We start from the raw sequence: 12,406 nt of genomic DNA, 5'->3' as shown, positions 1-12,406 counted from the left end.
CCTGGATAAAGGGGTTTCCATGCTAGTACACTTTTCTCAACACTCCTGTGTATTGCCAGTGACATGTAACTATGGAAATGGTGGTTGCCAACACACTTGCGATGACACAGACGTGGGGCCTGTATGCGGATGTCATCAGAAATATGCCCTGCATTCGGACAGCAAGACCTGCATTGGTGAGTCTCATACACACCGGCAAACACATCACATAATATTAATACATTAAGGTTAACCTGAATACAGTATATTTTTAAAATGAACTGAAGCAACACAATTCTTGAACATTTTGTCACAACTTGATTTTACTGGGTTCTATCCATTTAAATTTGTAAAATGGGAGTTTACCTTATCCATTTGGGACTACATGAGTACTTATTTTGGTGTTAATATAGCATTGATGAAACTGGAAATTTTCATTTCCCAGCATGCTTTGCATGGGGCTTGATAAGGAGAACAAGTGTTGAAATTAAGAGTTATGTTTATGTTTAATTTTCTGTTATATTTGTATTTGAAAAGAGTGTCTGTTATGCTTTAGTTTTGGGGATTAGCATTGTGGAGAAGAATGGCGCTTGTGCTTAGTTTGAGGGTGGACTTTCACTTTGAAATGATATTTAATTTGAGTGTGGGTTAGCTGTATAAGCAGTTGCTGTTAAATTGACAGTGCAACAATTTCACTGTCCTTGCACTTGCTCACCTGGCATGTACTGAGGAATAATACAATTAAGTTAAAATAAAATAAAAAAAAAATGAAATAAACCTTAGTAAATCGAGTTTGAGTAATCTAATAAAGTTGAGTTAAAACATCTATAGTACATTAATTTGATCAAACTAAATTTGTCTCAATGAAACTGACTTAATATGAATGAAAGACATTAAATTACTTGTAAAAAAACTTTTTTTTTTTTTTTTACAATTCAATTAAGTTAGGGTAATGCCTTTTTTATGCAAGTCTAGCTTCTCTAAAGTTAAGTTTTACTGGTAAAGAAGTGGTTGAGTCCATTGCAGTCACCACGCACACACTACCAAATCTTGGCCTCATCGTATTTACTCAATGAGAGTGCGGGAGAAAGAGAGAGTGAGAGAGAAGAGAGCGAGACGGGGGTAGCGGTCTGGGCTTTACCAGGGTTATGAGTGCAGGGCTGTTTCAACAAACATTATGTCCTATTTGTCAGAAGGAGTTTTTGTAGGCCGGCTGAATGGTCCATATCGCGCCTTCCGCACTGAGGATCCCTGAGCGCTGTGGTGAGAGAGTGCATTGGGTTCAAGAAGGGAAATCTCGAACACAATCCACCACACAGATTGGCCCTTTTGTCTCATAGACGAATCTATACTTCCCAGCAAATGTGGCATGTGTGAAAGAACTGGATCCTTGTGGAAATGGAGGAGGAAAAGTTGAATTCCCAAAAGAGAATATCCTGTCATCTTTTACTCATCCTATTGTTGCTCCAAACCCATATGACTACTTTTTTCCCCCCATGGAACACAAAAAGATAAGTTAGGCACAATGTTATGGTTATGGTTATGGTACGGTCACACTAGACTTTGGGCTCCGTTCACTTCCGTTCAAACGCATTTGAACATGGAAGACCAGAAACGCAAGCTCATGCAAAGAATTTTTGCATTCTGCTGCATACGAAAGTTCAGGTTTGGTGAACTGTAACCTGGCCATAGGAATGTTCCCGAAGCCGAATACCGTATTCAGAAAGGACTTCAAAACTAATAACAAATTCATCCAAATAATAGAAAAAAAAAAATATTAGATTGACTTATTATCCAAGAAAAATGATCCAAAATAAAGCAACATTTTAAATAAACATATCCAAAATTACAAGAAATTTATGAGTATGTGAAGCCAATATTCCTAAAGTGAAAACCTTATGAATAAAAATGCGGACTGTGTGATTTTAAATCGGATGGGTTTGGCTATCGGATGGTTTATTGTGCATCTGGAGCTTGTTGAGAGTAACATTAAATAAGATACTACATCGTATAAATGTTTTACTGAAGTGATGATTTCACAGTGGTGCTTGTCTATCTGTCTCCTAAAGTTGACCACATTTATATCCACATCAGCTATTAAGGTTATTATCTGGTTAAGACTTTATTCTATAGAGTGTACATCTATTCAGAATATCCCTGCTTATGTGATATGAAGAAACTGAAACGTGCTCGTTCTTTTTATTTATTTTTCTTTTAAAATGTACTACATTTGATAATGTAAAGTGTCCTTGAGTTCTGGAAAGGTGCTATATAAATGTAACATTATTACTGCATTTAGCTAATTCTGCACAAGTATTTCAACTAAATAATGATATCCTCTATATTATGTTAAAATATGTGCGCACAGGGGGCCTGGGTAGCTCAGCGAGTAAAGACGCTGACTACCACCCTTGGAGTTGCAAGTTCAAATCCAGGGTGTGCTGAGTGAGGCAGCCATGTCTCCTAAGCAAACAAACTGGCCCGGTTGCTAGGGAGGGTAGAATCACATGGGGTAACCTCCTCATGGTCGCTATAATGTGGTTCGCTCTCAGTGGGGCATGTGGTGAGTTGTGCATGGGATGCCGCGGAGAATAGCGTGAAGCCTCAACACATGCTATGTCTCCGTGGTAATGCGCTCAACAAGCCACGTGATAAGATGCACGGATTGTCGGTCTCAGACGCGGAGGCAAATGAGATTCGTCCTCTGCCACCTGGATTGAGGCGAGTCACTATGCCACCACGAGGACCTAGAGCGCATTGGGAATTGGGCATGCCAAATTGGGAGAAAAAGGGGAGAAAAAAAAATATGTGCGCACAATCAGCCTTGAGTGTATCGTAAAATTTCCTGATAGACTTACAGGACTTTTGTCTGTTAGTGGGCTATATTGATTTATTTTCAATTCTTTAAATGTTTGTGTTTTGTATTGATTTAATTTTTGCTGCAAAATGTGTGCTTGACATTTAACAATTCCTTGACACCTTGTGCCTCCAGAATAACGAAAACGAAAAATCTGTTTCAGCAAATATCAATGTCAGAAATACGAGGAGAAACCACAATTAACAACATATTCCACAGTTAATGTAGCCCTCATATTCAGCTTCATCTGTTAAGAAAAAAATGGGAATCGCAAAATAATAATAATAATAATGATATTATTAATTATTATTATTATTATTATTATTACCAGGCTATTATTATGAATAGGGATATCTTATTTTTAGAAAAAAAATAAGGTATATTTAAACAATTTAAATATAGTAATATTTGTTATGTGTGATACATTTTTTCAAAATTCAAAATGTATCCTCTTGTGTTCCACAGAAAAAGGAAGAAAGTCATACAGGTTTAGACTAACATGAGGGTGAGTAAATGATTACAGAATTGCCATTTTTGGGTGAACTAACCCTTTAAAGGAATAGTTTACTCAAGAATGAAAACTCACCCTCATCCGTGGAGCACAAAAGATGTCCATCAAGCTCCAAAAATGACTTAAAAGCACCTGAAAGTACCACAAAAGCAAGTAGTCTCAAATCTCATTCAAGTCTGATGTCAGTGGCAACACGTGAAAGCTCAGGCATGGCTAACTCCATAGCTTGGTCTCGTGTGTCATAGATGCATCTCAAAATCCCAGTCCATGTGGCATTCATGAGATCTCCTTGCAGTTTGGGGATGGCATCCCATGCTTACTTTAATTCCCATGCTTGCTTTAGCAGTTAGCGGCTAATTCAATGATGGAACAGCCCATTAGTTGTAACAATGAGGGAGACACACAGCTAATGTGGTCATTTATCTTCTCTCTTGGCTTTCATGTTCTCATTCTCCCATTCTCTCTGACACACACACAAAACACACACATACACAGTACCACACAACTATTAGAGCAGAAAATGAGAATTTTGATGTATCTTTGCTTTAGCGAAAGAAGAGGAGGACGACAAAATAGTTTGTGGGTAAGAGTGTGATGTGTGTGTATGTGTGTTGGGGAGATGTGCTTGATGATGGAAATTTCATCACCGAAATCCACCGCGTGCAAAACACATTCATCATCTTGGTAATGGTGGAAAATCAACCAGTCGGCCCATGAAGTTCTGCCATATTTGCAGAAAGGGAAAACTTTATATGCCATTTGGGTAAGGCTGCATCCAGGGGCAATACTTCAGAAATGAAGAGGAAAAGGGTTTGGCTTTCTTTTATTTCACATACTCTCTCTCGTTTTTTAAAATTCGGAAGACAAATGACATGCTGCAGGTAAGATTAGGTTTTATGTTTGTTTTCTTAGGGTGAACCTCCCAGCCTTAGCAAAGTTTGACCGGAGGGAAGAACTTTTACATTTATGTTGAACGAGCTTGTGTGTATGTATGCGAGTTAAAGACAACCCTCCAAAAAATTTTAAGTGTCTTTGCCATTAGGCTACCAGGAGTCTCTACCGTCTCCTCTGTGAACTTAAAAATAGCAGAAATTGCTTAAAATGAAGGCCAGCTACCGCGTCATTAGTCAGCGCAAAGTTTCTCCCTGTTCTGAGTATATATACCCTATGTATAACATTTAAATCAGTCAGTTATCATCACATAAAGTGTAAGCATAAAATCTTCCAGATGGTGCACGTTTGTGCGAGTGTGTGTTAAGTGTTTCCCAACCTTTTTTGCCTGAAGTACCCACACAGCACCAACACTAAGGCTCAAGTACCCTTTCATCGACACAAAACCAAAAATGTTTACTAAAGACTAAAAATAATTTAATGTTTCCATTAATATTGTAACATCCCTGATGTACAAAAGGGTAATTTTGCGTTCATTATAAAATGAATAGCTGATGCCAACTTTTACAACATGATATTATTGGCAATTTTTAACACCAACAAAACTACAGTAACTTTATTTTATTTTAAGTGTTTTTTTCCCCATCATCTTTCTTTATGTGGATGCTTTTTGGCCTGTCACTAGCAGTGTTTCCAAATTCTTTAGCAAATATAGTATGCACATTTTGACTGAAAAAATAAATCAAACTATACATGGAAATAAAAGCTAGTATTTAGCTTGAGATGGCACAGTGCAATTTATTTACACATAGACATTCTTTTTTCTGATAGAATGTTTATAACTTAACAGACATTTACTTTAGAAATCACCCCTTTTTTTTTTTTAAATGGACAAGGCACTGATTTCACAGTATGACCCATAATGCAAAGACGAAGTTGCCGGTTATGATGTTTATTCATTAACAACAACAAAAAGAAAACTGGGACATATGAGCAGGAATAAAACCTTTTCCTGAATTAAATAAAAAATAATCAGCCCAGCACAGGGGCAAAAATCTGCAGACTCTTCACATTCACATGCTTTTCATTTTACTTCAAATCATTATTGTAAGGAGTATATAATCAAAATTAAACAGTTAACAATTGAGATAATTAAGTATGTTGTATGGCATTAATAGTTTTGACTAATATGATCTCTAAGTATTTTATAAAATTATTTATAAATGAAATTCCGGTTGATATTTAGCAAAAATAAAGTCTTATATTGTCTTTGCAGTCTTTATATGGTGGAGTTTATTTATCATTGAAAGTCGACATGTATGAATATCATGCATCAACGAAAGATCATCAATTGTTCAAAAGTGAACCTTTAATACAGCAAATAAAACCTTTAAATATAATTAAAAAATATATGTTAATCTCGATTCGTATGTTAAACAAAGCAGAATCCAATTTTTTATTTTTATTTTTGCATTCCCACTGGAACCTGCTGACATACCCCTGGTTGGGAATCACTGTGTTAAAGGGATTGTTTACTCAAAAATGTAAATTCTTTCAGCTTTTACTCACGCTCATGCTGTTCCAAACCAATGTGATTTTCTTTTCTCTGTTTAACACAAAATGAGATGTTAGGTGAAATGTTAGTCTCAGTCACCATTCACTTTCATTGCATCTTTTTTCCATACAATGAAAGTGAATGGTGACTGAGACTGAACATTCTGCCTAACATCCCCTTTTTAGGAAAGAAAGAAAATCATACAGGCATGGAACAACATGAGGGTGAATAAATGTTGATATCATTTTCTATTTTTGGGGTGAACTATCCTTTAAAGGCTTTGGACTCTAAAACAGCAAAGCATTGTGTTTTGATGCAGGGATAGGACTTTGTAGTTTGCAGGTGGGTTCACAAGGGTTTGTGAGTCAGTGTAAGGTCATCAGTCATCCAGAGTTGGAGTCAGAGCCTGAGCACATTTACAGACAGGAAACATATTAACACTCCATGTTACATGTGTCGTACTGCATCACCGTAAGACCAATCTGATGCTCACTCTCACGCCAAGCTATTTCTGGGGTAAGAGCTGTAGTGACATCAGAAGGATTTTTAATGGTGCACTCAGTCATTTTTGTTTATGTTGAGCTGTTCAGTTTATTCATTTTCATGCAAGTGTTAAAATGCTCTTTTCAGTAACATGGGGGTTACTGAGATAATGTAAATAGTATTGGGCTGGTAACGTGATCTCAACATGTCGGCCCGCATGTGGTGACCTGCTCCATGAAAAATAAAATAGCTTTTTATTTGGCCAGGAATTTTCAAAAATTGTAGCATTCATAAAAACATATTTTGTAAATGTATTTTTTGACAATTTTCAGTGGGACCCCTATAATAATTTTGCGGGCCCCTGGGGGTCCATAGACCCCAATTTGAAAACCCTAGAAAACCCCAGCCCCATTCACATCGCCAGTGACATGCAGCGAGAAAGAGACATAATTTAATTCATTTTCGACGAGAGCAGAGCAACTTTCGGCAACACAAGTGACAGCGAACGTTGGCGACAAGATGTGGGAGTGGCGAGTGACAGGACAAAGTTTAGAAAAGTTTATCTTTATGACGAAATCATCCATCTCCTTTGAGATTCTATAGTCGAGTTTAAGCAAGACTTTCACTGCTTCACTATTGTAAATGATTTGTCTACTACCACATACAAGGATATAATAATAATAAAAATGTATTTTAGAAATTTTTTGTGAGTTCGATTCATACATTAATAGATCATTCATCACTTTTGTCATTTTTGAAACACTCCCCTCCAGATTGTTCATGTTTTGCGGAAAGAAAACTAATATCTTGTCATTTTAAGTTTACTAGCAATATATCTCATCTGTGATCAGATTTTCAAAAGCTATGGCCAGTTGTGCAGTCCACCAATAACATTAACGCGACAGCAGTAGGAATGCCTACTAGCGACATACAGTACAAGGACTGGTGGCATCAAGCAACAAAGTTGCTGCCAGTGTGTACGGGGCTTTAACAACTGAAATGACAGAAGACCTCATTGCATGTGAGTGTATATCATTTACATTTTTTTTTTATTTTTTTTTTTAATACTGAGTGCACCTTTTAACCATTCACCAACTATTAAGGGAGCCATTTTTTTTTTTTTTTAAATGGTTGTGTCCTTCATTCCTGCAATCATGTGTTACACTGACAACTGACATTTGCACACAAATGCACAGACATCCTCCATCAGTCACAAGACCATAAACATTCAATTGTATTTTTTTGTACCTGCTGATTGCCATACACAGGAATGGCTCGTCTCTCTCTATGGCAGCTTAGAGTCTGGAGCAAACTCTCTCCCATCAGACTCATCAACTCTTCCTTTCCAGCTTCCACGGAGCGACACCAAACGGCCGTGAGGACAAGAAGAGGAGTGTAGCGACTGATCCCACCTCATCCCTCTCTCCCTCTATTCTTCCTCTCCCTCTATCTTTCTCTGGACCTTCGCTGTGGTCTGTGTGTTGAGCTGTGCTGTGTGGTTCTGGTCTTTCCCTGTGTTTAGCGCTCATTTAGGACTCCCCTTTGCTCCAGTGTGTGACGTCTGTCATGGGCTCCTCCTCTTCCTCTTGCCTCTCTGGTGAAAGTTACTGATTGCCTGTCTTGTCTGCAATTTAAGGGTGATTCCTAATGGAATAAAGTGGATTATAAACAAGAAAGAAAGGGTATAAAGCGTGAAATGCACCTCTCAATTGCAGCCTGATCAACGGTAGTGCCCCCACCAATCAGAAAACAGCATCCCGCCCCTGCCTGACCTCTGAAAACAGCCATCCAATGGCATCTCCTCGTCCTCGACCCCCACAACAAGCATGAACCAACCCCGTCTTCAACCTTAAATAAAAAGAGTCACTAAACATCGCAAAACTGGCCTCCACTCCACTCTCATCTGTCACTCCTTTTTCCTTTAGAAAATTACCTTCACTTCTTCTCATGCCAGATGCATGTTTTCTGTCTCTCTGCACACTCTCTGTCTTTCTCTGTTTGCTCTTATTGGCTCATATGTTCGCTCCCTGTCCTCTTAGACTAACACAAAAGCTGTCATCTGCCTGCATGGTTTTCTCAGTGTGAAAATCTCTTGTTTGCCTCTTAGTCTTTCTATTTTTCCCACTTCTTTTTAGGTAAAACAGTAATAGTAACCCCTGTGCTTTTTTATGGTTACTGTAGTGACCTTAGAGGGAGTGAATTAATTATTTATTTGTTTGTTTGTTTGTTTAATTTCTCTATGACATCTTACTCACGCCAACCTCTGATTGGTGGAGTAATTTAAAGGGGCCAGTCAGATCTCAAGCCACACTCAAATGTACAGTATACACATATCTGTAAACACATACATACATTCTCCAACACACAAACTCTAAAGAGTAATCTAATCGTGAAGTTAGGACAAACAGATTTTCAGGGCCCAACATTAAATGAATAGTTCACCTAAAAATGAAAATTCTGTCATCAGTGACAGTCCTCCCCCTCATGTCATTCCAAATCTGTATTTTTTCTTTCTCCCATGGACCACAAAAGGAGATTTTTTTTGCACAATGTTTATGCTGCTCTTTTACATACATTGAACATGTTGACGTGGACTGTTGAACTTCAAAAATGACAGAAAAAGCACCATAAAAGCACAATAAAATGAAATTTGCATTTGCGTACATTAAAAGGCATGTCGCGCCAGGTTTGACGTCAGTTCTCGGTCATTCAAGTGAGCGATCCAGTAATGTTTTCCGTTGTCACTGATGTCAAACCTGGTGCAATGTGTCTTTACTCAACATATTTAAATGTTTGCAAACGTGAATGAGATTTGTGAGCTACGGCGGAGGGTAAGATTGTCAGTCAGTAACTTACATTTTGGTCTGTTCTTCTCACAAAGCTATCGTATGGGTTCAGACAATTTGGCATATAGCACACCACTTGTATGGTCTACTTTTATGGTGCTTTTTTGTCATTTTTGGAGCTTTACAGCCACAATCTTCATTGACTTGCATTGTATGGAAAAAAGCATGAACATTCTGCCTAATATCTCCTTTTTTATTCCATGGAAGAAAGAAAATCATATGGCCAACATGATGGTGAGTAAATCATGACAAAATCTTCATTTTTGGCAGGCCTCCACATCCTGATTGGCCCTATTTGTCTCCACTCATTCAGGATTGGCTCCCTTCGGCTCAGAAGCCCACCCCTTCCACTCTAACACCAATGCCGTGCTTGTATGTGCATGCTTAGAAGATATTTACAATAACCGTTCTCACAACACGAGCCTGGCCATAGCATCCCCACTCCCTACACTTAGACAGTGTTTTTTTCTGCATTGACTTAAACGTCAAAGCCAGTTGTAATGTGTTCCATAGACAAACAGGCAACCAGCACTGCCCCAGACTCTGTCATTCATTTACATCTCCGCATGCCCCACTCCTCAATCTCTGTTCCTCTCATTGGCCCCACTATGAGACCACCCTTTCCTCCGTTCCTTTCATGTCGTCCTTATCCTGTCACTGAATGTACTGCGTTCTTTTGTTTAGTATCATATTCGTTTCTCCTTTGTCATCTTATAATCATGCAGTTTGTCTTTAACGTTTATCCATCCCTCATCGCTTCCTCCTTTCTGTATCCTCTGTATCTCTCTCTGTCTCTCTCTCCCTACTCCACTACTCGTCCTCTTTATATACGAGTGGCTGTTTGATATGGAAGACAAGAACTACAACGGAAACTTCATATTGTCAATATCTCCCCGTCCAATCCCCTGATTCCCTTATGTTAAGCTCCTCCCACGTCCCCATGTTTGTTTTTTCCACTTTCGGGATATCTTGATCATTCTTTATTTATCTATTTGTTCATGTGCTTAACACTCTAACAGGGTTATTTGAGCTTCTTCATGGCTTTACATCTCTTGGCTTTGGTTTGGGCTCAAACGCCAAAATGGTCAGGCAGCCTGCTTCCGTGCGTCTACGTCCCAGTCGCCGTCCGTGATCGGGCCGGTTTCAACCCAGTCAGCCTATATTCTGCTGAAAACGGGTCAGTCCAGCCCGTTCCGGGCGTTGGTGGGCATTGCGCCGGGGGTGGGTCAGCCTATAGCGGGGCTGTCTGTGCGGGCGATGGACTTTGGGCTTCTCATTAACCTACTCCTCCCTGTTTGTCCCCTGTCACTTGTGTTTTAGAGAAAGATGAGGCTGCAATTGAGAGCTCTGAATTCAATACCACGTCAGTAGCTGATGTGGACAAGCGGGTGAAACGGCGTCTACTTATGGGTAACTCTTTTCTTCCTCTTTCTATGTGTTGCCATGGCGCTTGTGCTTCTACCCCCTAATTTCTTTCTGTCCTTTAGTTTGTTTGAGTAGCTTTCCTTTCCTTTTTCCTCTCCCCCTAAGGTCACTCATCGATATTTTTGTCTGACCCCCCAAATTTTTGAGATATGTCCTTCCCAACATGACAAGGTTCCTTTTGCACTTTCCTCAAACTGTCTATACCGTCCCCTTTCTTATCTCTGACAAAAACAACACTGAAAACTAACATCAACTGACCACTTTCATCCACTTCCATTTCCAAAGAAACAACCAAGATGGCTTCCAAAAGTACACTGGATTGCGGCACACAAGAGCCACAGTAACCTTAGGAATAGTTTACCCAAACTTAAAAATTATTTTGCCATTTACTCAGCCTCATGTCAATCCTAACCCTATGATTTTTTCTTTCTTACAAAAGAAAAAAATTCTTGTTCTGTTATTTCAATATAATGGCTGCGGAAAGTGCCTCACTTTAAAGCTTAAAAAAGGACCCAAAAGTATCATTCATCATATTTAGCAAATTTTTGCACAGTTTTTAGAGGTGAATTTTAATGGTAAAAAATTAAGTAAAACTACTAAATCTGCTTAACATAATATTGATTGAAGTTAGAGAGTAAATTCAACTTAAACATTCCAGTAACTTTTACTTACAAGTCTGATGTACATGGTATTAAAAAATGTAATCAAATTTCTTGAACATTCCACAAATCATGATGAACATGATGATCTGTAACAATTAACAGATTTTTACTTAATTATCATTAACAGGTAATTTTGTGTAGAGAATGAATTTCAGACTTCACAAAACAAGAAGTTACCAAATGTAACAAAAAATCAACAATAAAAATGGTGTAAATAAACCATGCAAGCTCATTAATTATTCAAGCCCAATGAATGCTGGGAACAACAGCTTCAAAAAGTTAAGTAAAATGTACTCAAATTAGTGAATACAAGCGAATATTAGCGAATATTAGTTCCCTATCTGTCACTCACTCGACGTTAGTGTCGATGTAGTGACACTAGGGGTCACTCTTGGGAGCCCGAGACACCTCTGGTCTTTGATAAAAGGCCAATGAAAATTGGCGAGTGGTATTTGCATGCCACTCCCCCGAACATACGGGTATAAAAGGAGGTGGTATGCAACCACTCATTCAGATTTTCTCTTCGGAGCCGAACGGTCATGCTCACTGAGCTGAATACTACTGTTCATTCACCTCTGCTGGATCTGATGGCGCATTTCAGCGGCTTCTCCCTCCTCTGCACTGGTGCACTGCAGAGAATGCCCCTGGGTGCTTCGGCAGAAAAACTAGAGAGTATATTTTTTATTTTTAAAAGAGTATATATTTCTCTAAAAGAGCGCACACACGGAACGTCTTTTTAAAGACGCGTCTTTTTAAAGATGCTTTTCCGATTGTGTGTTATTCCTGGTTGTGCTCGTTATCTCTCGCCTTCTAACGGTCACGATCACTGTCTTTCATGTCTGGGTACTGCTCACACGGAGACAGCGTTCGTGGATGGTCATGTTCTCATTGTGAGAATATGTCCATGGCAACGTTGTGGTCGCGGCTCGCCTTCGTAAGAAAGCGAGCCACCCCAGAGGCTCCCGCCTCGGTCCTTTTACCCACGGGTTTGAGGCCAGCGCGGCTAGCACTGGGGGCGATTTGGGGACCCCAATGGGACCGCCTCGCCGGGTATCCCCCCGCGGACCTCTCATTCCCCAGCACGCTTGTCTGCCCCGATCGGGCTTCCGGGTGAGTCCGCCGGCTCGTCTCACGGCGAGTTCGACCTCTTATTCTGAGCCTGCGAAAGTGATGAGCTCTCGAGCGCAGCATCGGAGA

At 39.3% G+C, this 12,406-nt stretch overlaps 1 protein-coding gene across 2 annotated transcripts in view; it reads left to right on the top strand.

Annotated features, from left to right (window-relative positions):
- LOC127436390 (signal peptide, CUB and EGF-like domain-containing protein 1) overlaps window positions 1–12,406 on the top strand; it is a 105,597-nt gene that overhangs the window by 49,536 nt on the left and 43,655 nt on the right. Inside the window, exons 6-7 of one of the 2 annotated variants that reach the window (XM_051690494.1) lie at window positions 60–176; window positions 10,443–10,532. In XM_051690494.1, coding sequence (XP_051546454.1) covers window positions 60–176; window positions 10,443–10,532 — 207 coding nt within the window. The remainder of the gene's footprint in view (window positions 1–59; window positions 177–10,442; window positions 10,533–12,406) is intronic. The other variant, XM_051690495.1, reaches the window with a different exon arrangement.

The sequence above is a fragment of the Myxocyprinus asiaticus genome, chromosome 47 (assembly GCF_019703515.2).
Source record: "Myxocyprinus asiaticus isolate MX2 ecotype Aquarium Trade chromosome 47, UBuf_Myxa_2, whole genome shotgun sequence".
Lineage (NCBI taxonomy): Eukaryota > Metazoa > Chordata > Actinopteri > Cypriniformes > Catostomidae > Myxocyprinus > Myxocyprinus asiaticus.
This window is presented reverse-complemented; position numbering and strand designations above follow the sequence as displayed.